The 27,004-nt window shown below is 49.3% G+C and overlaps 1 protein-coding gene across 3 annotated transcripts in view; it reads left to right on the top strand.

Annotated features, from left to right (window-relative positions):
* The first annotated feature begins 3,423 nt into the window (after window positions 1-3,423).
* Window positions 3,424-27,004, top strand: part of NPR2 (natriuretic peptide receptor 2) — a 422,222-nt gene continuing 398,641 nt past the window's right edge. For 2 of the 3 annotated variants that reach the window (XM_069745472.1, XM_069745463.1), the window contains exon 1: window positions 3,510-4,383. In XM_069745472.1, the coding sequence (XP_069601573.1) occupies window positions 3,645-4,383 (739 nt within the window). In that variant the 5' untranslated portion in view covers window positions 3,510-3,644. Of the gene's footprint in view, window positions 4,384-27,004 lie in introns of all 3 variants that reach the window. The other variant, XM_069745468.1, reaches the window with a different exon arrangement.

Here is a 27,004-nt window from a genome sequence, read left to right as displayed (position 1 = left end):
CTATTTTTTGCATGTGGCGAGTTTTGCGCGTGGTGAGTTTTGAGCGGCGACTTTTGTGTTTCGACTTTTATGTGGCGAGGTTGGTGTATGTGTGGTGAAATGTGTGCTGAGGGTGGTATATGTGTTCAAGCACGTGGTAGTGTGTGGTGCATTTTGTGTGTGTGTTCATATCCCCGTGTGTGGTGAGTATCTCATGTCGGGACCCCACCTTAGCAACTGTACGGTATATACTCTTTGGCGCCATCGCTCTCACTCTTTACGTCCCCCTTGTTCACATCTGGCAGCTGTCAATTTGCGTCCAACACTTTTCCTTTCATTTTTCCCCATTATGTAGATAGGGGAAAAATAGTTTGGTGAATTGGAAAGCGCGGGGTTAAAATTTCACCTCACAACATAGCCTATGACGCTCTCAGGGTCCAGACGTGTGACTGTGCAAAATTTTGTGGCTGTAGCTGCGACGCCTCCAACACTTTTCCTTTCACTTTTTTCCCCATTATGTAGATAGGGGCAAAATTGTTTGGTGAATTGGAACGCGCGGGGTTAAAATTTCGCCTCACAATATAGCCTATGACGCTCTCAGGGTCCAGACGTGTGACTGTGCAAAATTTTGTGGCTGTAGCTGCGACGCCTCCAACACTTTTCCTTTCACTTTTTTCCCCATTATGTAGATAGGGGCAAAATAGTTTGGTGAATTGGAACGCGCGGGGTTAAAATTTCACCTCACAACATAGCCTATGACGCTCTCAGGGTCCAGACGTGTGACTGTGCAAAATTTTGTGGCTGTAGCTGCGACGGTGCAGATGCCAATACCGGACATACACACACACACATTCAGCTTTATATAGTAGATATATATATATATATATATATATTCGTGTCCTCAGTGACAGATATCATGGTCGCGGTTAGTCATTCCTTGTGTGTGGTGATGTCACTATGTGTATATACTATATATCTATATATATAATTGTCTAAGGGTTTTTCCGTCTGTCTTTCTGTCTGTCCTGGAAATCCCGGCTCTCTGATTGGTCGAGGCCGCCAGGCCTCGACCAATCAGCAACGGGCACAGCGACGATGATGTCATAAAGGACGTAGACATCCTGCGTCTCTGATTGGTCGAGGCCGCCAGGCCTCGACCAATCAGCAACGGGCACAGCGACGATGATGTCATAATGGTTGCCATGGCGACGATGATGTCATAAAGGTTGCCTTGACCAATCAGCGACGGGCACAGTCTGCCGCGAATTCTGGAATCATCATTGTCCATATACTACAGGGACATGCATATTCTAGAATACCCGATGCGTTAGAATCGGGCCACAGTCTAGTATATATATATATATATATATATATATATATATATATATATATATATATATATATATATAGTGTCCTCATTGACAGATATCATGGTCACGGTCAGTCATTTCCTGTGTGTAGTGATGTCGCTATGTGTATATACTGTATATACTGTATATATATATATATATATGGTGTCCTCAGTGACAGATGTCGCGGTCAGTTATTCCTTGTGTGTAGTGATGTCACTGTGTATATACTGTGTATATATATATGTATAGTGTCCTCAGTGACAGATATCATGGTCGCGGTCAGTCATTTCCTGTGTGTAGTGATGTCACTATGTGTATATATATATATAGTGTCCTCGGTGACAGATATCATGGTCGCGGTCAGTCATTCCTTGTGTTCAGTGATGTCACTATGTTTATATACTGTGTGTATATATATATATATATATATATATATATATATATTAGTGTCCTCAGTGACAGATGTCGCGGTCAGGTGTGTGGTGATGTCGCTATGTGTATATACTGTGTATATACATATATATATATATTAGTGTCCTCAGTGACAGATATCATGGTCGCGGTCAGTCATTTCCTGTGTGTAGTGATGTCACTATGTGTATATACTGTGTGTGTATATATATATATATATATATATATATATATATATATATATATATATATATATATATATATTAGTGTCCTCAGTGACAGATGTCGCGGTCAGGTGTGTGGTGATGTCGCTATGTGTATATACTGTGTATATACATATATATATAAGTGTCCTCAGTGACAGATATCATGGTCGCGGTCAGTCATTTCCTGTGTGTAGTGATGTCACTATGTGTATATACTGTGTGTGTATATATATATATATATATATATATATATATATATATATATATATATATATATATTAGTGTCCTCAGTGACAGATGTCGCGGTCAGGTGTGTGGTGATGTCGCTATGTGTATATACTGTGTATATACATATATATATAAGTGTCCTCAGTGACAGATATCATGGTCGCGGTCAGTCATTTCCTGTGTGTAGTGATGTCACTATGTGTATATACTGTGTGTGTATATATATATATATATATATATATATATATATATATATATATATATATATATATATATATATATATATATATATATATTAGTGTCCTCAGTGACAGATGTCGCGGTCAGGTGTGTAGTGATGTTGCTATGTCTGTACGTACACCGCCGGCCGGCCGCAGTCACATCCATGGCAGTTGTGATCAGTGGCTGTAGGTCACATTATCAGCCAGACCGTGCACAGAGGGTCCGGTAGTTAATAAATAATAATAATAATCTTTATTTTTATATAGCGCTAACATATTCCGCAGCGCTTTACAGTTTTACACACATTATCATCGCTGTCCCCGATGGGGCTCACAATAGTTTGTTGTTGTCTCCTAGAGGTCGTACTCTCTCTTTCCACCAGAACATGATTCCATACCCTACGACTTGGATTATGGAGCGATTAAGTTGAACGTCCAATCCCCAGGAAGGATGACGGAGCAGCGCGGTCGTATCGATCTCCCGCTTCTTGTCATTGGAAGTAGTCACGATCTGCAGCCGCCCGGTCGTCTTCCTCCTCCATTTGCTGTTCCTCACCCTCCGTTTTTGGGATGGGACATTACGGGACCGCGCCATTATCTGCTATCCTCCCATGTTCTCTTGACGTCTGTTCCTTTCCGCATTTGTAGGATCGAACGTCGTCTGTCTGTAAATATTTCGGAATCCATCCAGCAAAATGTTTTCAAGGCCCGTCTAATAGGAGGATGCGCATAGCTGGGATCTCTCCAGTGACAGATGGCAGCACATGGATGATGGCATCGCTGGGTGTCACCGGAGACCTGGCCCAGCACCTACACAGTCTATAGGGTCCGGCGTCCTGCCCTCTCCATGGGGCCGATGAGCGCATGCCTCCAGATTCCAGTAACAACATATAGAGCTTAGAGATCTGTTTTTAGGCTCTTACGAAGCTAGAGATAAGGTTACAGGGCGCAGCTCCCAGCTGTTGTACCAGCTGAGTTCCTGCAGGGGGAGTCATGCCCCTCTCCATGGACCTTCTCTCTCCCTGAGCCTGTGGAATGACATCTGGATGAGAGGTGAGGGATTGGGGGGTTGTGGAGTAGGAGGAGAGTTGTTTTATGCTCTGGGATAGCTGTGTTCTGTAGTCCTGTCTGGCCAGGGGAAGCCCAGGCTGACGCTACCCTTTGGGTGTGAAGGTTATGGCCCATGTACATACGTGACCGGGAGACGTGTGTTCTCCTGAAAAAGAGACGACCTGGTCCCTGATCCTATGATTCCCATGTTGGAGTGCCACCCTGCTCTGAGACTGGCCACTCTGGCTACAATTCTCTTCTTTTTTTTCCTCTCCTTTTGTACACGGTCTACATATCAGAACTCCTCAAAGAACCACACATTGACGTTGGCTGTGGTTCTACCGGAGAGCAACCTGCGTTATGCCTGGTCATGGCCCCGAGTGTCTCCTGCGCTGCGCATGGCGGTGGAACAAGCACAGAATGAACTTCAGCTGCTGCCCGGGTACAACATCAAAATCGTGTTTGCCAACTCTGAACTGGACGGGGCCTGCTCGGAATATGTGGCTCCTCTGAAGGCTGTTGACCTGAAGCTCTACCACAACCCAGATGTGCTGTTTGGTCCAGGATGCGTATACCCGGCCGCCTCTGTTGCCCGCTTTGCTGCTCACTGGCGCCTCCCCCTGATAACTTCTGGGGCTTTGGCCTATGGATTTAAATCAGATGATAATTACTACAACACGACGGTGAGGACTGGGCCGACGGCGAACAAACTCGGAGAGTTCGTCTCCCATCTACACGACCATTTCAACTGGAGCTCCCGAGCTGCCCTTGTTTACCATGATGTAAAGAAGGATGACCGGCCACATTACTTCATCATCGAGGGGGTCTTCTTGGCTTTGGACAAGGAGTTTAACAATCTAACAGTGCGATACCAGATGTATCCGGAGGACGATGACGTGACCAGTGTCATACAGTTTATTCAGAGTAATGGTCGCGGTAAGTCCTCTCTCAGGTGACGTCGTGAGCTACAGCTTTACCTCACTGTTGAAAAGATTATAACTAGTGATGACGGAAATATGTGTGGTTTACACTGAAAACCGTGCATGGTCAATGGCAGGTCATGCTACTTCGCATTGAGTGTAGACTCTTGTGGTCATGATGACTTCCTCTGTGTCTATAGAGTGTTAGCTCCTGTGGTCAGGACTCCTCCTCCTCCTGTATCTATAGAGTGTAAGCTCCTGTGGTCAGGACTCCTCCTCCTCCTGTATCTATAGAGTGTAAGCTCCTGTGGTCAGGACTCCTCCTCCTCCTGTATCTATAGAGTGTAAGCTCCTGTGGTCAGGACTCCTCCTCCTCCTGTATCTATAGAGTGTAAACTCCTGTGGTCAGGACTCCTCCTCCTCCTTTATCTATAGAGTGTAAGCTCCTGTGGTCAGGACTCCTCCTCCTGTGTCTATAGAGTGTTAGCTCCTGTGGTCAGGACTCTTCCTCCTCCTGTATCTATAGAGTGTAAGCTCCTGTGGTCAGGACTCTTCCTCCTCCTGTATCTATAGAGTGTAAGCTCCTGTGGTCAGGACTCCTCCTCCTCCTGTATCTATAGAGTGTAAGCTCCTGTGGTCAGGACTCCTCCTCCTCCTGTATCTATAAAGTGTAAACTCCTGTGGTCAGGACTCCTCCTCCTTTATCAATAGAGTGTAAGCTCCTGTGGTCAGGACTCCTCCTCCTGTATCTATAGAGTGTAAGCTCCTGTGGTCAGGACTCCTCCTCCTCCTGTATCTATAGAGTGTAAGCTCCTGTGGTCAGGACTCCTCCTCCTCCTGTATCTATAGAATGTAAGCTCCTGTGGTCAGGACTCCTCCTCCTCCTGTATCTATAGAGTGTAAGCTCCTGTGGTCAGGACTCCTCCTCCTCCTTTATCTATAGAGTGTAAGCTCCTGTGGTCAGGACTCCTCCTCCTGTATCTATAGAGTGTAAGCTCCTGTGGTCAGGACTCCTCCTCCTGTATCTATAGAGTGTAAGCTCCTGTGGTCAGGACTCCTCCTCCTGTATCTATAGAGTGTAAGCTCCTGTGGTCAGGACTCCTCCTCCTCCTGTATCTATAGAGTGTAAGCTCCTGTGGTCAGGACTCTTCCTCCTCCTGTATCTATAGAGTGTAAGCTCCTGAGGTCAGGACTCTTCCTCCTCCTCTATCTATAGAGTGTAAGCTCCTGTGGTCAGGACTCCTCCTCCTCCTGTATCTATAGAGTGTAAGCTCCTGTGGTCAGGACTCCTCCTCCTGTATCTATAGAGTGTAAGCTCCTGTGGTCAGGACTCCTCCTCCTCCTGTATCTATAGAGTGTAAGCTCCTGTGGTCAGGACTCTTCCTCCTCCTGTATATATAGAGTGTAAGCTCCTGTGGTCAGGACTCCTCCTCCTCCTGTATCTATAGAGTGTAAGCTCCTGTGGTCAGGACTCCTCCTCCTCCTGTATCTATAGAGTGTAAGCTCCTGTGGTCAGGACTCCTCCTCCTCCTGTATCTATAGAGTGTAAGCTCCTGTGGTCAGGACTCCTCCTCCTCCTGTATCTATAGAGTGTAAGCTCCTGTGGTCAGGACTCCTCCTCCTCCTGTATCTATAGAGTGTAAGCTCCTGTGGTCAGGACTCCTCCTCCTCCTGTATCTATAGAGTGTAAGCTCCTGTGGTCAGGACTCCTCCTCCTCCTGTATCTATAGAGTGTAAGCTCCTGTGGTCAGGACTCCTCCTCCTCCTGTATCTATAGAGTGTAAGCTCCTGTGGTCAGGACTCCTCCTCCTCCTGTATCCATAGAGTGTAAGCTCCTGTGGTCAGGACTCCTCCTCCTCCTGTATCCATAGAGTGTAAGCTCCTGTGGTCAGGACTCCTCCTCCTTCTCCTGTATCTATAGAGTGTAAGCTCCTGTGGTCAGGGCTCCTCCTCCTGTATCTATAGAGTGTAAGCTCCTGTGGTCAGGACTCCTCCTTCTCCTCCTTCTCCTGTATCTATAGAGTGTAAGCTCCTGTGGTCAGGGCTCCTCCTCCTGTATCTATAGAGTGTAAGCTCCTGTGGTCAGGACTCCTCCTCCTCCTCCTGTGTCTATAGACTGTAAGCTCCTGTGGTCAGGACTCCTCCTCCTCCTGTATCTATAGAGTGTAAGCTCCTGTGGTCAGGACTCCTCCTCCTCCTCCTGTGTCTATAGACTGTAAGCTCCTGTGGTCAGGACTCCTCCTCCTCCTGTATCTATAGAGTGTAAGCTCCTGTGGTCAGGACTCTTCCTCCTCCTGTATCTATAGAGTGTAAGCTCCTGTGGTCAGGACTCCTCCTCCTGTATCTATAGAGTGTAAGCTCCTGTGGTCAGGACTCCTCCTCCTCCTCCTTCTCCTGTATCTATAGAGTGTAAGCTCCTGTGGTCAGGACTCCTCCTCCTCCTGTATCTATAGAGTGTAAGCTCCTGTGGTCAGGACTCCTCCTCCTCCTGTATCTATAGAGTGTAAGCTCCTGTGGTCAGGACTCCTCCTCCTGTATCTATAGAGTGTAAGCTCCTGTGGTCAGGACTCCTCCTCCTCCTGTATCTATAGAGTGTAAGCTCCTGTGGTCAGGACTCTTCCTCCTCCTGTATCTATAGAGTGTAAGCTCCTGTGGTCAGGACTCCTCCTCCTCCTGTATCTATAGAGTGTAAGCTCCTGTGGTCAGGACTCTTCCTCCTCCTGTATCTATAGAGTGTAAGCTCCTGTGGTCAGGACTCCTCCTCCTCCTGTATCTATAGAGTGTAAGCTCCTGTGGTCAGGACTCTTCCTCCTCCTGTATCTATAGAGTGTAAGCTCCTGTGGTCAGGACTCCTCCTCCTCCTCCTGTATCTATAGAGTGTAAGCTCCTGTGGTCAGGACTCTTCCTCCTCCTGTATCTATAGAGTGTAAGCTCCTGTGGTCAGGACTCCTCCTCCTCCTGTATCTATAGAGTGTAAGCTCCTGTGGTCAGGACTCTTCCTCCTCCTGTATCTATAGAGTGTAAGCTCCTGTGGTCAGGACTCCTCCTCCTCCTCCTGTATCTATAGAGTGTAAGCTCCTGTGGTCAGGACTCCTCCTCCTCCTGTATCTATAGTGTAAGCTCCTGTGGTCAGAACTCCTCCTCCTCCTGTATCTATAGAGTGTAAGCTCCTGTGGTCAGGTCTCTTCCTCCTCCTGTATCTATAGAGTGTAAGCTCCTGTGGTCAGGACTCCTCCTCCTCCTGTATCTATAGAGTGTAAGCTCCTGTGGTCAGGACTCTTCCTCCTCCTGTATCTATAGAGTGTAAGCTCCTGTGGTCAGGACTCCTCCTCCTCCTGTATCTATAGAGTGTAAGCTCCTGTGGTCAGGACTCTTCCTCCTCCTGTATCTATAGAGTGTAAGCTCCTGTGGTCAGGACTCCTCCTCCTCCTGTATCTATAGAGTGTAAGCTCCTGTGGTCAGGACTCCTCCTCCTCCTGTATCTATAGAGTGTAAGCTCCTGTGGTCAGGACTCTTCCTCCTCCTGTATCTACAGAGTGTAAGCTCCTGTGGTCAGGACTCCTCCTCCTCCTCCTGTATCTATAGAGTGTAAGCTCCTGTGGTCAGGACTCCTCCTCCTCCTGTGTCTATAGAGTGTAAGATCCTGTTTTTCGGACTCTTCCTCCTGTATCTATAGAGTGTAAGCTCCTGTGGTCAGGACTCCTCCTCCTCCTGTATCTATAGAGTGTAAGCTCCTGTGGTCAGGACTCCTCCTCCTGTATCTATAGAGTGTAAGCTTCTGTGGTCAGGACTCTTCCTCCTCCTGTATCTATAGAGTGTAAGCTCCTGTGGTCAGGACTCCTCCTCCTGTATCTATAGAGTGTAAGCTCCTGTGGTCAGGACTCCTCCTCCTCCTGTATCTATAGAGTGTAAGCTCCTGTGGTCAGGACTCCTCCTCCTGTATCTATAGAGTGTAAGCTCCTGTGGTCAGGACTCCTCCTCCTCCTCCTCCTGTATCTATAGAGTGTAAGCTCCTGTGGTCAGGGCTCCTCCTCCTCCTGTATCTATAGAGTGTAAGCTCCTGTGGTCAGGACTCCTCCTCCTGTATCTATAGAGTGTAAGCTCCTGTGGTCAGGACTCCTCCTCCTCCTCCTTCTCCTGTATCTATAGAGTGTAAGCTCCTGTGGTAAGGGCTCCTCCTCCTGTATCTATAGAGTGTAAGCTCCTGTGGTCAGGACTCCTCCTCCTCCTCCTGTGTCTATAGACTGTAAGCTCCTGTGGTCAGGACTCCTCCTCCTCCTGTATCTATAGAGTGTAAGCTCCTGTGGTCAGGACTCCTCCTCCTGTATCTATAGAGTGTAAGCTCCTGTGGTCAGGACTCCTCCTCCTCCTGTATCTATAGAGTGTAAGCTCCTGTGGTCAGGACTCCTCCTCCTCCTGTATCTATAGAGTGTAAGCTCCTGTGGTCAGGACTCCTCCTCCTCCTGTATCTATAGAGTGTAAGCTCCTGTGGTCAGGACTCTTCCTCCTCCTGTATCTATAGAGTGTAAGCTCCTGTGGTCAGGACTCCTCCTCCTCCTGTATCTATAGAGTGTAAGCTCCTGTGGTCAGGACTCTTCCTCCTCCTGTATCTATAGAGTGTAAGCTCCTGTGGTCAGGACTCCTCCTCCTCCTGTATCTATAGAGTGTAAGCTCCTGTGGTCAGGACTCTTCCTCCTCCTGTATCTATAGAGTGTAAGCTCCTGTGGTCAGGACTCCTCCTCCTCCTCCTGTATCTATAGAGTGTAAGCTCCTGTGGTCAGGACTCTTCCTCCTCCTGTATCTATAGAGTGTAAGCTCCTGTGGTCAGGACTCCTCCTCCTCCTGTATCTATAGAGTGTAAGCTCCTGTGGTCAGGACTCTTCCTCCTCCTGTATCTATAGAGTGTAAGCTCCTGTGGTCAGGACTCCTCCTCCTCCTCCTGTATCTATAGAGTGTAAGCTCCTGTGGTCAGGACTCCTCCTCCTCCTGTATCTATAGTGTAAGCTCCTGTGGTCAGAACTCCTCCTCCTCCTGTATCTATAGAGTGTAAGCTCCTGTGGTCAGGACTCTTCCTCCTCCTGTATCTATAGAGTGTAAGCTCCTGTGGTCAGGACTCCTCCTCCTCCTGTATCTATAGAGTGTAAGCTCCTGTGGTCAGGACTCTTCCTCCTCCTGTATCTATAGAGTGTAAGCTCCTGTGGTCAGGACTCCTCCTCCTCCTGTATCTATAGAGTGTAAGCTCCTGTGGTCAGGACTCCTCCTCCTCCTGTATCTATAGAGTGTAAGCTCCTGTGGTCAGGACTCTTCCTCCTCCTGTATCTATAGAGTGTAAGCTCCTGTGGTCAGGACTCCTCCTCCTCCTCCTGTATCTATAGAGTGTAAGCTCCTGTGGTCAGGACTCCTCCTCCTCCTGTATCTATAGAGTGTAAGCTCCTGTGGTCAGGACTCCTCCTCCTCCTGTATCTATAGAGTGTAAGCTCCTGTGGTCAGGACTCTTCCTCCTCCTGTATCTATAGAGTGTAAGCTCCTGTGGTCAGGACTCCTCCTCCTCCTCCTGTATCTATAGAGTGTAAGCTCCTGTGGTCAGGACTCCTCCTCCTCCTGTATCTATAGAGTGTAAGCTCCTGTGGTCAGGACTCCTCCTCCTCCTGTATCTATAGAGTGTAAGCTCCTGTGGTCAGGACTCCTCCTCCTCCTGTATCTATAGAGTGTAAGCTCCTGTGGTCAGGACTCCTCCTCCTCCTGTATCTATAGAGTCTAAGCTCCTGTGGTCAGGACTCCTCCTCCTCCTGTATCTAAAGAGTGTAAGCTCCTGTGGTCAGGACTCCTCCTCCTGTATCTATAGAGTGTAAGCTCCTGTGGTCAGGACTCCTCCTCCTGTATCTATAGAGTGTAAGCTCCTGTGGTCAGGACTCCTCCTCCTCCTGTATCTATAGAGTGTAAGCTCCTGTGGTCAGGACTCCTCCTCCTGTATCTATAGAGTGTAAGCTCCTGTGGTCAGGACTCCTCCTCCTCCTCCTGTGTCTATAGACTGTAAGCTCCTGTGGTCAGGACTCCTCCTCCTCCTGTATCTATAGAGTGTAAGCTCCTGTGGTCAGGACTCCTCCTCCTGTATCTATAGAGTGTAAGCTCCTGTGGTCAGGACTCTTCCTCCTGTATCTATAGAGTGTAAGCTCCTGTGGTCAGGACTCCTCCTGAATCTATAGAGTGTAAGCTCCTTGGTCAGGACTCCTCCTCCTCCTGTATCTATAGAGTGTAAGCTCCTGTGGTCAGGACTCCTCCTCCTCCTGTATCTATAGAGTGTAAGCTCCTGTGGTCAGGACTCCTCCTCCTCCTGTATCTATAGAGTGTAAGCTCCTGTGGTCAGGACTCTTCCTCCTCCTGTATCTATAGAGTGTAAGCTCCTGTGGTCAGGACTCTTCCTCCTCCTGTATCTATAGAGTGTAAGCTCCTGTGGTCAGGACTCCTCCTCCTCCTGTATCTATAGAGTGTAAGCTCCTGTGGTCAGGACTCTTCCTCCTCCTGTATCTATAGAGTGTAAGCTCCTGTGGTCAGGACTCCTCCTCCTCCTGTATCTATAGAGTGTAAGCTCCTGTGGTCAGGACTCCTCCTCCTCCTGTATCTATAGAGTGTAAGCTCCTGTGGTCAGGACTCCTCCTCCTCCTGTATCTATAGAGTGTAAGCTCCTGTGGTCAGGACTCCTCCTCCTGTATCTATAGAGTGTAAGCTCCTGTGGTCAGGACTCCTCCTCCTGTATCTATAGAGTGTAAGCTCCTGTGGTCAGGACTCTTCCTCCTCCTGTATCTATAGAGTGTAAGCTCCTGTGGTAAGGACTCCTCCTCCTCCTGTATCTATAGAGTGTAAGCTCCTGTGGTCAGGACTCCTCCTCCTCCTGTATCTATAGAGTGTAAGCTCCTGTGGTCAGGACTCTTCCTCCTCCTGTATCTATAGAGTGTAAGCTCCTGTGGTCAGGACTCCTCCTCCTCCTCCTGTATCTATAGAGTGTAAGCTCCTGTGGTCAGGACTCCTCCTCCTCCTGTATCTATAGAGTGTAAGCTCCTGTGGTCAGGACTCCTCCTCCTCCTGTATCTATAGAGTGTAAGCTCCTGTGGTCAGGACTCCTCCTCCTCCTGTATCTATAGAGTGTAAGCTCCTGTGGTCAGGACTCCTCCTCCTCCTGTATCTATAGAGTGTAAGCTCCTGTGGTCAGGACTCCTCCTCCTCCTGTATCTATATAGTGTAAGCTCCTGTGGTCAGGACTCCTCCTCCTGTATCTATAGAGTGTAAGCTTCTGTGGTCAGGACACTTCCTCCTCCTGTATCTATAGAGTGTAAGCTCCTGTGGTCAGGACTCCTCCTCCTGTATCTATAGAGTGTAAGCTCCTGTGGTCAGGACTCCTCCTCCTCCTGTATCTATAGAGTGTAAGCTCCTGTGGTCAGGACTCTTCCTCCTGTATCTATAGAGTGTAAGCTTCTGTGGTCAGGACTCTTCCTCCTCCTGTATCTATAGAGTGTAAGCTCCTGTGGTCAGGACTCCTCCTCCTGTATCTATAGAGTGTAAGCTCCTGTGGTCAGGACTCCTCCTCCTCCTCCTCCTGTATCTATAGAGTGTAAGCTCCTGTGGTCAGGGCTCCTCCTCCTCCTGTATCTATAGAGTGTAAGCTCCTGTGGTCAGGACTCCTCCTCCTGTATCTATAGAGTGTAAGCTCCTGTGGTCAGGACTCCTCCTCCTCCTCCTTCTCCTGTATCTATAGAGTGTAAGCTCCTGTGGTAAGGGCTCCTCCTCCTGTATCTATAGAGTGTAAGCTCCTGTGGTCAGGACTCCTCCTCCTCCTCCTGTGTCTATAGACTGTAAGCTCCTGTGGTCAGGACTCCTCCTCCTCCTGTATCTATAGAGTGTAAGCTCCTGTGGTCAGGACTCCTCCTCCTGTATCTATAGAGTGTAAGCTCCTGTGGTCAGGACTCCTCCTCCTCCTGTATATATAGAGTGTAAGCTCCTGTGGTCAGGACTCCTCCTGTATCTATAGAGTGTAAGCTCCTGTGGTCAGGACTCCTCCTCCTCCTGTATCTATAGAGTGTAAGCTCCTGTGGTCAGGACTCCTCCTCCTCCTCCTCCTGTATCTATAGAGTGTAAGCTCCTGTGGTCAGGGCTCCTCCTCCTCCTGTATCTATAGAGTGTAAGCTCCTGTGGTCAGGACTCCTCCTCCTGTATCTATAGAGTGTAAGCTCCTGTGGTCAGGACTCCTCCTCCTCCTCCTTCTCCTGTATCTATAGAGTGTAAGCTCCTGTGGTAAGGGCTCCTCCTCCTGTATCTATAGAGGGTAAGCTCCTGTGGTCAGGACTCCTCCTCCTCCTGTATCTATAGAGTGTAAGCTCCTGTGGTCAGGACTCCTCCTGTATCTATAGAGTGTAAGCTCCTGTGGTCAGGACTCCTCCTCCTCCTGTATCTATAGAGTGTAAGCTCCTGTGGTCAGGACTCCTCCTCCTCCTCCTCCTGTATCTATAGAGTGTAAGCTCCTGTGGTCAGGACTCTTCCTCCTCCTGTATCTATAGAGTGTAAGCTCCTGTGGTCAGGACTCCTCCTCCTCCTCCTGTATCTATAGAGTGTAAGCTCCTGTGGTCAGGACTCCTCCTCCTCCTGTATCTATAGTGTAAGCTCCTGTGGTCAGAACTCCTCCTCCTCCTGTATCTATAGAGTGTAAGCTCCTGTGGTCAGGACTCTTCCTCCTCCTGTATCTATAGAGTGTAAGCTTCTGTGGTCAGGACTCCTCCTCCTCCTGTATCTATAGAGTGTAAGCTCCTGTGGTCAGGACTCTTCCTCCTCCTGTATCTATAGAGTGTAAGCTCCTGTGGTCAGGACTCCTCCTCCTCCTGTATCTATAGAGTGTAAGCTCCTGTGGTCAGGACTCCTCCTCCTCCTGTATCTATAGAGTGTAAGCTCCTGTGGTCAGGACTCTTCCTCCTCCTGTATCTATAGAGTGTAAGCTCCTGTGGTCAGGACTCCTCCTCCTCCTCCTGTATCTATAGAGTGTAAGCTCCTGTGGTCAGGACTCCTCCTCCTCCTGTATCTATAGAGTGTAAGCTCCTGTGGTCAGGACTCCTCCTCCTCCTGTATCTATAGAGTGTAAGCTCCTGTGGTCAGGACTCCTCCTCCTCCTGTATCTATAGAGTGTAAGCTCCTGTGGTCAGGACTCCTCCTCCTCCTGTATCTATAGAGTGTAAGCTCCTGTGGTCAGGACTCCTCCTCCTCCTGTATCTAAAGAGTGTAAGCTCCTGTGGTCAGGACTCCTCCTCCTGTATCTATAGAGTGTAAGCTCCTGTGGTCAGGACTCCTCCTCCTGTATCTATAGAGTGTAAGCTCCTGTGGTCAGGACTCCTCCTCCTGTATCTATAGAGTGTAAGCTCCTGTGGTCAGGACTCTTCCTCCTCCTGTATCTATAGAGTGTAAGCTCCTGTGGTCAGGACTCTTCCTCCTCCTGTATCTATAGAGTGTAAGCTCCTGTGGTCAGGACTCCTCCTCCTGTATCTATAGAGTGTAAGCTCCTGTGGTCAGGACTCTTCTTCCTGTATCTATAGAGTGTAAGCTCCTGTGGTCAGGACTCTTCCTCCACCTGTATCTATAGAGTGTAAGCTCCTGTGGTCAGGACTCCTCCTCCTCCTGTATCTATAGAGTGTAAGCTCCTGTGGTCAGGACTCCTCCTCCTCCTGTATCTATAGAGTGTAAGCTCCTGTGGTCAGGACTCCTCCTCCTCCTGTATCTATAGAGTGTAAGCTCCTGTGGTCAGGACTCCTCCTCCTGTATCTATAGAGTGTAAGCTCCTGTGGTCAGGACTCTTCCTCCTCCTGTATCTATAGAGTGTAAGCTCCTGTGGTCAGGACTCCTCCTCCTCCTGTATCTATAGAGTGTAAGCTCCTGTGGTCAGGACTCTTCCTCCTCCTGTATCTATAGAGTGTAAGCTCCTGTGGTCAGGACTCCTCCTCCTCCTCCTGTATCTATAGAGTGTAAGCTCCTGTGGTCAGGACTCCTCCTCCTCCTGTATCTATAGAGTGTAAGCTCCTGTGGTCAGGACTCCTCCTCCTCCTGTATCTATAGAGTGTAAGCTCCTGTGGTCAGGACTCCTCCTCCTCCTGTATCTATAGAGTGTAAGCTCCTGTGGTCAGGACTCCTCCTCCTCCTGTATCTATAGAGTGTAAGCTCCTGTGGTCAGGACTCCTCCTCCTCCTGTATCTATAGAGTGTAAGCTCCTGTGGTCAGGACTCCTCCTCCTGTATCTATAGAGTGTAAGCTCCTGTGGTCAGGACTCCTCCTCCTCCTGTATCTATAGAGTGTAAGCTCCTGTGGTCAGGACTCTTCCTCCTCCTGTATCTATAGAGTGTAAGCTCCTGTGGTCAGGACTCCTCCTCCTCCTGTATCTATAGAGTGTAAGCTCCTGTGGTCAGGACTGCTCCTCCTCCTGTATCTATAGAGTGTAAGCTCCTGTGGTCAGGACTCCTCCTCCTGTATCTATAGAGTGTAAGCTTCTGTGGTCAGGACACTTCCTCCTCCTGTATCTATAGAGTGTAAGCTCCTGTGGTCAGGACTCCTCCTCCTGTATCTATAGAGTGTAAGCTCCTGTGGTCAGGACTCCTCCTCCTCCTGTATCTATAGAGTGTAAGCTCCTGTGGTCAGGACTCTTCCTCCTGTATCTATAGAGTGTAAGCTTCTGTGGTCAGGACTCTTCCTCCTCCTGTATCTATAGAGTGTAAGCTCCTGTGGTCAGGACTCCTCCTCCTGTATCTATAGAGTGTAAGCTCCTGTGGTCAGGACTCCTCCTCCTCCTCCTCCTGTATCTATAGAGTGTAAGCTCCTGTGGTCAGGGCTCCTCCTCCTCCTGTATCTATAGAGTGTAAGCTCCTGTGGTCAGGACTCCTCCTCCTGTATCTATAGAGTGTAAGCTCCTGTGGTCAGGACTCCTCCTCCTTCTCCTGTATCTATAGAGTGTAAGCTCCTGTGGTAAGGGCTCCTCCTCCTGTATCTATAGAGTGTAAGCTCCTGTGGTCAGGACTCCTCCTCCTCCTCCTGTGTCTATAGACTGTAAGCTCCTGTGGTCAGGACTCCTCCTCCTCCTGTATCTATAGAGTGTAAGCTCCTGTGGTCAGGACTCCTCCTCCTGTATCTATAGAGTGTAAGCTCCTGTGGTCAGGACTCCTCCTCCTCCTCCTCCTGTATCTATAGAGTGTAAGCTCCTGTGGTCAGGGCTCCTCCTCCTCCTGTATCTATAGAGTGTAAGCTCCTGTGGTCAGGACTCCTCCTCCTGTATCTATAGAGTGTAAGCTCCTGTGGTCAGGACTCCTCCTCCTCCTCCTTCTCCTGTATCTATAGAGTGTAAGCTCCTGTGGTAAGGGCTCCTCCTCCTGTATCTATAGAGGGTAAGCTCCTGTGGTCAGGACTCCTCCTCCTCCTGTATCTATAGAGTGTAAGCTCCTGTGGTCAGGACTCCTCCTGTATCTATAGAGTGTAAGCTCCTGTGGTCAGGACTCCTCCTCCTCCTGTATCTATAGAGTGTAAGCTCCTGTGGTCAGGACTCCTCCTCCTCCTCCTCCTGTATCTATAGAGTGTAAGCTCCTGTGGTCAGGACTCTTCCTCCTCCTGTATCTATAGAGTGTAAGCTCCTGTGGTCAGGACTCCTCCTCCTCCTCCTGTATCTATAGAGTGTAAGCTCCTGTGGTCAGGACTCCTCCTCCTCCTGTATCTATAGTGTAAGCTCCTGTGGTCAGAACTCCTCCTCCTCCTGTATCTATAGAGTGTAAGCTTCTGTGGTCAGGACTCCTCCTCCTCCTGTATCTATAGAGTGTAAGCTCCTGTGGTCAGGACTCTTCCTCCTCCTGTATCTATAGAGTGAAAGCTCCTGTGGTCAGGACTCCTCCTCCTCCTGTATCTATAGAGTGTAAGCTCCTGTGGTCAGGACTCCTCCTCCTCCTGTATCTATAGAGTGTAAGCTCCTGTGGTCAGGACTCTTCCTCCTCCTGTATCTATAGAGTGTAAGCTCCTGTGGTCAGGACTCCTCCTCCTCCTCCTGTATCTATAGAGTGTAAGCTCATGTGGTCAGGACTCCTCCTCCTCCTGTATCTATAGAGTGTAAGCTCCTGTGGTCAGGACTCCTCCTCCTCCTGTATCTATAGAGTGTAAGCTCCTGTGGTCAGGACTCCTCCTCCTCCTGTATCTATAGAGTGTAAGCTCCTGTGGTCAGGACTCCTCCTCCTCCTGTATCTATAGAGTGTAAGCTCCTGTGGTCAGGACTCCTCCTCCTCCTCCTGTATCTATAGAGTGTAAGCTCCTGTGGTCAGGACTCCTCCTCCTCCTGTATCTATAGAGTGTAAGCTCCTGTGGTCAGGACTCCTCCTCCTCCTGTATCTATAGAGTGTAAGCTCCTGTGGTCAGGACTCCTCCTCCTGTATCTATAGAGTGTAAGCTCCTGTGGTCAGGACTCCTCCTCCTCCTGTATCTATAGAGTGTAAGCTCCTGTGGTCAGGACTCTTCCTCCTCCTGTATCTATAGAGTGTAAGCTCCTGTGGTCAGGACTCCTCCTCCTCCTGTATCTATAGAGTGTAAGCTCCTGTGGTCAGGACTGCTCCTCCTCCTGTATCTATAGAGTGTAAGCTCCTGTGGTCAGGACTCCTCCTCCTGTATCTATAGAGTGTAAGCTTCTGTGGTCAGGACACTTCCTCCTCCTGTATCTATAGAGTGTAAGCTCCTGTGGTCAGGACTCCTCCTCCTGTATCTATAGAGTGTAAGCTCCTGTGGTCAGGACTCCTCCTCCTCCTGTATCTATAGAGTGTAAGCTCCTGTGGTCAGGACTCTTCCTCCTGTATCTATAGAGTGTAAGCTTCTGTGGTCAGGACTCTTCCTCCTCCTGTATCTATAGAGTGTAAGCTCCTGTGGTCAGGACTCCTCCTCCTGTATCTATAGAGTGTAAGCTCCTGTGGTCAGGACTCCTCCTCCTCCTCCTCCTGTATCTATAGAGTGTAAGCTCCTGTGATCAGGGCTCCTCCTCCTCCTGTATCTATAGAGTGTAAGCTCCTGTGGTCAGGACTCCTCCTCCTGTATCTATAGAGTGTAAGCTCCTGTGGTCAGGACTCCTCCTCCTTCTCCTGTATCTATAGAGTGTAAGCTCCTGTGGTAAGGGCTCCTCCTCCTGTATCTATAGAGTGTAAGCTCCTGTGGTCAGGACTCCTCCTCCTCCTGTGTCTATAGACTGTAAGCTCCTGTGGTCAGGACTCCTCCTCCTCCTGTATCTATAGAGTGTAAGCTCCTGTGGTCAGGACTCCTCCTCCTGTATCTATAGAGTGTAAGCTCCTGTGGTCAGGACTCCTCCTCCTCCTGTATATATAGAGTGTAAGCTCCTGTGGTCAGGACTCCTCCTGTATCTATAGAGTGTAAGCTCCTGTGGTCAGGACTCCTCCTCCTCCTGTATCTATAGAGTGTAAGCTCCTGTGGTCAGGACTCCTCCTCCTCCTCCTCCTGTATCTATAGAGTGTAAGCTCCTGTGGTCAGGGCTCCTCCTCCTCCTGTATCTATAGAGTGTAAGCTCCTGTGGTCAGGACTCCTCCTCCTGTATCTATAGAGTGTAAGCTCCTGTGGTCAGGACTCCTCCTCCTCCTCCTTCTCCTGTATCTATAGAGTGTAAGCTCCTGTGGTAAGGACTCCTCCTCCTGTATCTATAGAGGGTAAGCTCCTGTGGTCAGGACTCCTCCTCCTCCTGTATCTATAGAGTGTAAGCTCCTGTGGTCAGGACTCCTCCTGTATCTATAGAGTGTAAGCTCCTGTGGTCAGGACTCCTCCTCCTCCTGTATCTATAGAGTGTAAGCTCCTGTGGTCAGGACTCCTCCTCCTCCTCCTCCTGTATCTATAGAGTGTAAGCTCCTGTGGTCAGGACTCTTCCTCCTCCTGTATCTATAGAGTGTAAGCTCCTGTGGTCAGGACTCCTCCTCCTCCTCCTGTATCTATAGAGTGTAAGCTCCTGTGGTCAGGACTCCTCCTCCTCCTGTATCTATAGTGTAAGCTCCTGTGGTCAGAACTCCTCCTCCTCCTGTATCTATAGAGTGTAAGCTTCTGTGGTCAGGACTCCTCCTCCTCCTGTATCTATAGAGTGTAAGCTCCTGTGGTCAGGACTCTTCCTCCTCCTGTATCTATAGAGTGTAAGCTCCTGTGGTCAGGACTCCTCCTCCTCCTGTATCTATAGAGTGTAAGCTCCTGTGGTCAGGACTCCTCCTCCTCCTGTATCTATAGAGTGTAAGCTCCTGTGGTCAGGACTCTTCCTCCTCCTGTATCTATAGAGTGTAAGCTCCTGTGGTCAGGACTCCTCCTCCTCCTCCTGTATCTATAGAGTGTAAGCTCATGTGGTCAGGACTCCTCCTCCTCCTGTATCTATAGAGTGTAAGCTCCTGTGGTCAGGACTCCTCCTCCTCCTGTATCTATAGAGTGTAAGCTCCTGTGGTCAGGACTCCTCCTCCTCCTGTATCTATAGAGTGTAAGCTCCTGTGGTCAGGACTCCTCCTCCTCCTGTATCTATAGAGTGTAAGCTCCTGTGGTCAGGACTCCTCCTCCTCCTGTATCTAAAGAGTGTAAGCTCCTGTGGTCAGGACTCCTCCTCCTGTATCTATAGAGTGTAAGCTCCTGTGGTCAGGACTCCTCCTCCTGTATCTATAGAGTGTAAGCTCCTGTGGTCAGGACTCCTCCTCCTGTATCTATAGAGTGTAAGCTCCTGTGGTCAGGACTCTTCCTCCTCCTGTATCTATAGAGTGTAAGCTCCTGTGGTCAGGACTCTTCCTCCTCCTGTATCTATAGAGTGTAAGCTCCTGTGGTCAGGACTCCTCCTCCTGTATCTATAGAGTGTAAGCTCCTGTGGTCAGGACTCTTCTTCCTGTATCTATAGAGTGTAAGCTCCTGTGGTCAGGATTCTTCCTCCACCTGTATCTATAGAGTGTAAGCTCCTGTGGTCAGGACTCCTCCTCCTCCTGTATCTATAGAGTGTAAGCTCCTGTGGTCAGGACTCCTCCTCCTCCTGTATCTATAGAGTGTAAGCTCCTGTGGTCAGGACTCCTCCTCCTCCTGTATCTATAGAGTGTAAGCTCCTGTGGTCAGGACTCCTCCTCCTGTATCTATAGAGTGTAAGCTCCTGTGGTCAGGACTCTTCCTCCTCCTGTATCTATAGAGTGTAAGCTCCTGTGGTCAGGACTCCTCCTCCTCCTGTATCTATAGAGTGTAAGCTCCTGTTTTTTGGACTCTTCCTCCTGTATCTATAGAGTGTAAGCTTCTGTGGTCAGGACTCCTCCTCCTCCTGTATCTATAGAGTGTAAGCTCCTGTGGTCAGGACTCCTCCTCCTGTATCTATAGAGTGTAAGCTCCTGTGGTCAGGACTCCTCCTCCTCCTGTATCTATAGAGTGTAAGCTCCTGTGGTCAGGGCTCCTCCTCCTCCTGTATCTATAGAGTGTAAGCTCCTGTGGTCAGGACTCCTCCTCCTGTATCTATAGAGTGTAAGCTCCTGTGGTCAAGACTCCTCCTCCTCCTGTATCTATAGAGTGTAAGCTCCTGTGGTCAGGACTCCTCCTCCTCGTGTATCTATAGAGTGTAAGCTCCTGTGGTCAGGACTCCTCCTCCTCCTGTATCTATAGAGTGTAAGCTCCTGTGGTCAAGACTCCTCCTCCTCCTGTATCTATAGAGTATAAGCTCCTGTGGTCAGGACTCCTCATCCTCGTGTATCTATAGAGTGTAAGCTCCTGTGGTCAGGACTCCTCCTCCTCCTGTATCTATAGAGTGTAAGCTCCTGTGGTCAGGACTCCTCCTCCTGTATCTATAGAGTGTATGCTCCTGTGGTCAGGACTCCTCCTCCTGTATCTATAGAGTGTAAGCTCCTGTGGTCAGGACTCCTCCTCCTCCTGTATCTATAGAGTGTAAGCTCCTGTGGTCAGGACTCCTCCTCCTCCTGTATCTATAGAGTGTAAGCTCCTGTGGTCAGGACTCTTCCTCCTCCTGTATCTATAGAGTGTAAGCTCCTGTGGTCAGGACTCCTCCTCCTCCTCCTGTATCTATAGAGTGTAAGCTCCTGTGGTCAGGACTCCTCCTCCTCCTGTATCTATAGAGTGTAAGCTCCTGTGGTCATGACTCCTCCTCCTCCTGTATCTATAGAGTGTAAGCTCCTGTGGTCAGGACTCCTCCTCCTCCTGTATCTATAGAGTGTAAGCTCCTGTGGTCAGGACTCTTCCTCCTCCTGTATCTATAGAGTGTAAGCTCCTGTGGTCAGGACTCTTCCTCCTCCTGTATCTATAGAGTGTAAGCTCCTGTGGTCAGGACTACTCCTCCTCCTGTATCTATAGAGTGTAAGCTCCTGTTTTTTGGACACTTCCTCCTGTATCTATAGAATGTAAGCTTCTGTGGTCAGGACTCCTCCTCCTCCTGTATCTATAGAGTGTAAGCTCCTGTGGTCAGGACTCCTCCTCCTGTATCTATAGAGTGTAAGCTGCTGTGGTCAGGACTCCTCCTCCTCCTGTATCTATAGAGTGTAAGCTACTGTGGTCAGGGCTCCTCCTCCTCCTGTATCTATAGAGTGTAAGCTCCTGTGGTCAGGACTCCTCCTCCTGTATCTATAGAGTGTAAGCTCCTGTGGTCAAGACTCCTCCTCCTCCTGTATCTATAGAGTGTAAGCTCCTGTGGTCAGGACTCCTCCTCCTCGTGTATCTATAGAGTGTAAGCTCCTGTGGTCAGGACTCCTCCTCCTCCTGTATCTATAGAGTGTAAGCTCCTGTGGTCAGGACTCCTCCTCCTCCTGTATCTATAGAGTGTAAGCTCCTGTGGTCAAGACTCCTCCTCCTCCTGTATCTATAGAGTATAAGCTCCTGTGGTCAGGACTCCTCCTCCTCGTGTATCTATAGAGTGTAAGCTCCTGTGGTCAGGACTCCTCCTCCTCCTGTATCTATAGAGTGTAAGCTCCTGTGGTCAGGACTCCTCCTCCTGTATCTATAGAGTGTAAGCTCCTGTGGTCAGGACTCCTCCTCCTGTATCTATAGAGTGTAAGCTCCTGTGGTCAGGACTCCTCCTCCTCCTGTATCTATAGAGTGTAAGCTCCTGTGGTCAGGACTCCTCCTCCTCCTGTATCTATAGAATGTAAGCTCCTGTGGTCAGGACTCCTCCTCCTCCTCCTGTATCTATAGAGTGTAAGCTCCTGTGGTCAGGACTCCTCCTCCTCCTGTATCTATAGAGTGTAAGCTCCTGTGGTCATGACTCCTCCTCCTCCTGTATCTATAGAGTGTAAGCTCCTGTGGTCAGGACTCCTCCTCCTCCTGTATCTATAGAGTGTAAGCTCCTGTGCTCAGGACTCCTCCTCCTGTATCTATAGAGTGTAAGCTCCTGTGGTCAGGACTCTTCCTCCTCCTGTATCTATAGAGTGTAAGCTCCTGTGGTCAGGACTACTCCTCCTCCTGTATCTATAGAGTGTAAGCTCCTGTTTTTTGGACTCTTCCTCCTGTATCTATAGAGTGTAAGCTCCTGTGGTCAGGACTCCTCCTCCTCCTGTATCTATAGAGTGTAAGCTTCTGTGGTCAGGACTCTTCCTCCTCCTGTATCTACAGAGTGTAAGCTCCTGTGGTCAGGACTCCTCCTCCTCCTGTATCTATAGAGTGTAAGCTCCTGTGGTCAGGACTCCTCCTCCTGTATCTATAGAGTGTAAGCTCCTGTGGTCAGGACTCTTCTTCCTGTATCTATAGAGTGTAAGCTCCTGTGGTCAGGACTCTTCCTCCACCTGTATCTATAGAGTGTAAGCTTCTGTGGTCAGGACTCTTCCTCCTCCTGTATCTATAGAGTGTAAGCTCCTGTGGTCAGGGCTCCTCCTCCTCCTGTATCTATAGAGTGTAAGCTCCTGTGGTCAGGACTCCTCCTCCTCCTCCTGTGTCTATAGACTGTAAGCTCCTGTGGTCAGGACTCCTCCTCCTCCTGTATCTATAGAGTGTAAGCTCCTGTGGTCAGGACTCCTCCTCCTGTATCTATAGAGTGTAAGCTCCTGTGGTCAGGACTCCTCCTCCTCCTGTATCTATAGAGTGTAAGCCCCTGTGGTCAGGACTCCTCCTCCTCCTCCTGTATCTATAGAGTGTAAGCCCCTGTGGTCAGGACTCCTCCTCCTCCTGTATCTATAGAGTGTAAGCTCCTGTGGTCAGGACTCCTCCTCCTCCTGTATCTATAGAGTGTAAGCTCCTGTGGTCAGGACTCCTCCTCCTCCTGTATCTATAGAGTGTAAGCTCCTGTGGTCAGGACTCCTCCTCCTCCTGTATCTATAGAGTGTAAGCTCCTGTGGTCAGGACTCCTCCTCCTCCTCCTGTATCTATAGAGTGTAACCTCCTGTGGTCAGGACTCCTCCTCCTCCTGTATCTATAGAGTGTAACCTCCTGTGGTCAGGACTCCTCCTCCTCCTGTATCTATAGAGTGTAAGCTCCTCTGGTCAGGACTCCTCCTCCTCCTGTATCTATAGAGTGTAAGCTCCTGTGGTCAGGACTCCTCCTCCTCCTGTATCTATAGAGTGTAAGCTCCTGTGGTCAGGACTCCTCCTCCTCCTGTATCTATAGAGTGTAAGCTCCTGTGGTCAGGACTCCTCCTCCTCCTCCTGTGTCTATAGACTGTAAGCTCCTGTGGTCAGGACTCCTCCTCCTCCTGTATCTATAGAGTGTAAGCTCCTGTGGTCAGGACTCCTCCTCCTGTATCTATAGAGTGTAAGCTCCTGTGGTCAGGACTCCTCCTCCTCCTGTATCTATAGAGTGTAAGCTCCTGTGGTCAGGACTCCTCCTCCTCCTGTATCTATAGAGTGTAAGCCCCTGTGGTCAGGACTCCTCCTCCTCCTCCTGTATCTATAGAGTGTAAGCCCCTGTGGTCAGGACTCCTCCTCCTCCTGTATCTATAGAGTGTAAGCTCCTGTGGTCAGGACTCCTCCTCCTCCTGTATCTATAGAGTGTAAGCTCCTGTGGTCAGGACTCCTCCTCCTCCTGTATCTATAGAGTGTAAGCTCCTGTGGTCAGGACTCCTCCTCCTCCTGTATCTATAGAGTGTAAGCTCCTGTGGTCAGGACTCCTCCTCCTCCTCCTGTATCTATAGAGTGTAACCTCCTGTGGTCAGGACTCCTCCTCCTCCTGTATCTATAGAGTGTAACCTCCTGTGGTCAGGACTCCTCTTCCTCCTGTATCTATAGAGTGTAAGCTCCTCTGGTCAGGACTCCTCCTCCTCCTGTATCTATAGAGTGTAAGCTCCTGTGGTCAGGACTCCTCCTCCTCCTGTATCTATAGAGTGTAAGCTCCTGTGGTCAGGACTCCTCCTCCTCCTGTATCTATAGAGTGTAAGCTCCTGTGGTCAGGACTCCTCCTCCTCCTGTATCTATAGAGTGTAAGCTCCTGTGGTCAGGACTCTTCCTCCTCCTGTATCTATAGAGTGTAAGCTCCTGTGGTCAGGACTCCTCCTCCTCCTGTATCTATAGAGTGTAAGCTCCTGTTTTTTGGACTCTTCCTCCTGTATCTATAGAGTGTAAGCTCCTGTGGTCAGGACTCCTCCTCCTCCTGTATCTATAGAGTGTAAGCTTCTGTGGTCAGGACTCTTCCTCCTCCTGTATCTATAGAGTGTAAGCTCCTGTCGTCCGGACTCCTCCTCCTGTATCTATAGAGTGTAAGCTCCTGTGGTCAGGACTCTTCCTCCTCCTGTATCTATAGAGTGTAAGCTCCTGTGGTCAGGACTGCTCCTCCTCCTGTATCTATAGAGTGTAAGCTCCTGTTTTTTGGACTCTTCCTCCTGTATCTATAGAGTGTAAGCTCCTGTGGTCAGGACTCCTCCTCCTCCTGTATCTATAGAGTGTAAGCTTCTGTGGTCAGGACTCTTCCTCCTCCTGTATCTATAGAGTGTAAGCTCCTGTAGTCAGGACTCCTCCTCCTCCTGTATCTATAGAGTGTAAGTTCCTGTGGTCAGGACTCCTCCTCCTGTATCTATAGAGTGTAAGCTCCTGTGGTCAGGACTCCTCCTCCTGTATCTATAGAGTGTAAGCTCCTGTGGTCAGGACTCTTCCTCCACCTGTATCTATAGAGTGTAAGCTTCTGTGGTCAGGACTCTTCCTCCTCCTGTATCTATAGAGTGTAAGCTCCTGTGGTCAGGGCTCCTCCTCCTCCTGTATCTATAGAGTGTAAGCTCCTGTGGTCAGGACTCCTCCTCCTCCTGTATCTATAGAGTGTAAGCTCCTGTGGTCAGGGCTCCTCCTCCTCCTGTATCTATAGATTGTAAGCTCCTGTGGTCAGGACTCCTCCTCCTCCTGTATCTATAGAGTGTAAGCTCCTGTGGTCAAGACTCCTCCTCCTCCTGTATCTATAGAGTGTAAGCTCCTGTGGTCAGGACTCCTCCTCCTCGTGTATCTATAGAGTGTAAGCTCCTGTGGTCAGGACTCGTCCTCCTGTATCTATAGATTGTAAGCTCCTGTGGTCAGGACTCCTCCTCCTCCTCCTGTATCTATAGAGTGTAAGCTCCTGTGGTCAGGACTCCTCCTCCTCCTGTATCTATAGAGTGTAAGCTCCTGTGGTCAGGACTCCTCCTCCTCCTCCTTCTCCTGTATCTATATAGTGTAAGCTCCTGTGGTCAGGGCTCCTCCTCCTGTATCTATAGAGTGTAAGCTCCTGTGGTCAAGACTCCTCCTCCTCCTCCTGTGTCTATAGACTGTAAGCTCCTGTGGTCAGGACTCCTCCTCCTCCTGTATCTATAGAGTGTAAGCTCCTGTGGTCAGGACTCCTCCTCCTCCTGTATCTATAGAGTGTAAGCTTCTGTGGTCAGGACTCTTCCTCCTCCTGTATCTACAGAGTGTAAGCTCCTGTGGTCAGGACTCCTCCTCCTCCTGTATCTATAGAGTGTAAGCTCCTGTGGTCAGGACTCCTCCTCCTGTATCTATAGAGTGTAAGCTCCTGTGGTCAGGACTCTTCTTCCTGTATCTATAGAGTGTAAGCTCCTGTGGTCAGGACTCTTCCTCCACCTGTATCTATAGAGTGTAAGCTTCTGTGGTCAGGACTCTTCCTCCTCCTGTATCTATAGAGTGTAAGCTCCTGTGGTCAGGGCTCCTCCTCCTCCTGTATCTATAGAGTGTAAGCTCCTGTGGTCAGGACTCCTCCTCCTCCTCCTGTGTCTATAGACTGTAAGCTCCTGTGGTCAGGACTCCTCCTCCTCCTGTGTCTATAGAGTGTAAGCTCCTGTGGTCAGGACTCCTCCTCCTGTATCTATAGAGTGTAAGCTCCAGTGGTCAGGACTCCTCCTCCTCCTGTATCTATAAAGTGTAAGCTCCTGTGGTCAGGACTCCTCCTCCTCCTGTATCTATAGAGTGTAAGCTCCTGTGGTCAGGACTCCTCCTCCTGTATCTATAGAGTGTAAGCTCCTGTGGTCAGGACTCCTCCTCCTCCTGTATCTATAGAGTGTAAGCTCCTGTGGTCAGGACTCCTCCTCCTCCTCCTGTATCTATAGAGTGTAAGCTCCTGTGGTCAGGACTCCTCCTCCTCCTGTATCTATAGAGTGTAAGCTCCTGTGGTCAGGACTCCTCCTCCTCCTGTATCTATAGAGTGTAAGCTCCTGTGGTCAGGACTCCTCCTCCTCCTCCTGTATCTATAGAGTGTAACCTCCTGTGGTCAGGACTCCTCCTCCTCCTGTATCTATAGAGTGTAACCTCCTGTGGTCAGGACTCCTCCTCCTCCTGTATCTATAGAGTGTAAGCTCCTCTGGTCAGGACTCCTCCTCCTCCTGTATCTATAGAGTGTAAGCTCCTGTGGTCAGGACTCCTCCTCCTCCTGTATCTATAGAGTGTAAGCTCCTGTGGTCAGGACTCCTCCTCCTCCTGTATCTATAGAGTGTAAGCTCCTGTGGTCAGGACTCCTCCTCCTCCTGTATCTATAGAGTGTAAGCTCCTGTGGTCAGGACTCTTCCTCCTCCTGTATCTATAGAGTGTAAGCTCCTGTGGTCAGGACTCCTCCTCCTCCTGTATCTATAGAGTGTAAGCTCTTGTTTTTTGGACTCTTCCTCCTCCTGTATCTATAGAGTGTAAGCTCCTGTGGTCAGGACTCCTCCTCCTCCTGTATCTATAGAGTGTAAGCTCCTGTTTTTTGGACTCCTCCTCCTCCTGTATCTATAGAGTGTAAGCTTCTGTGGTCAGGACTCTTCCTCCTCCTGTATCTATAGAGTGTAAGCTCCTGTGGTCAGGACTCCTCCTCCTGTATCTATAGAGTGTAAGCTCCTGTGGTCAGGACTCCTCCTCCTCCTGTATCTATAGAGTGTAAGCTCCTGTGGTCAGGACTCCTCCTCCTGTATCTATAGAGTGTAAGCTCCTGTGGTCAGGACTCCTCCTCCTGTATCTATAGAGTGTAAGCTCCTGTGGTCAGGACTCTTCCTCCACCTGTATCCATAGAGTGTAAGCTTCTGTGGTCAGGACTCTTCCTCCTCCTGTATCTATAGAGTGTAAGCTCCTGTGGTCAGGGCTCCTCCTCCTCCTGTATCTATAGAGTGTAAGCTCCTGTGGTCAGGACTCCTCCTCCTCCTGTATCTATAGAGTGTAAGCTCCTGTGGTCAGGGCTCCTCCTCCTCCTGTATCTATAGAGTGTAAGCTCCT

Source organism: Ranitomeya imitator, chromosome 1 (assembly GCF_032444005.1).
Source record: "Ranitomeya imitator isolate aRanImi1 chromosome 1, aRanImi1.pri, whole genome shotgun sequence".
Taxonomy (NCBI): domain Eukaryota; kingdom Metazoa; phylum Chordata; class Amphibia; order Anura; family Dendrobatidae; genus Ranitomeya; species Ranitomeya imitator.
Note: the sequence above shows the minus strand (reverse complement) of the source record. Positions and strands in the feature narration are given on the sequence as shown.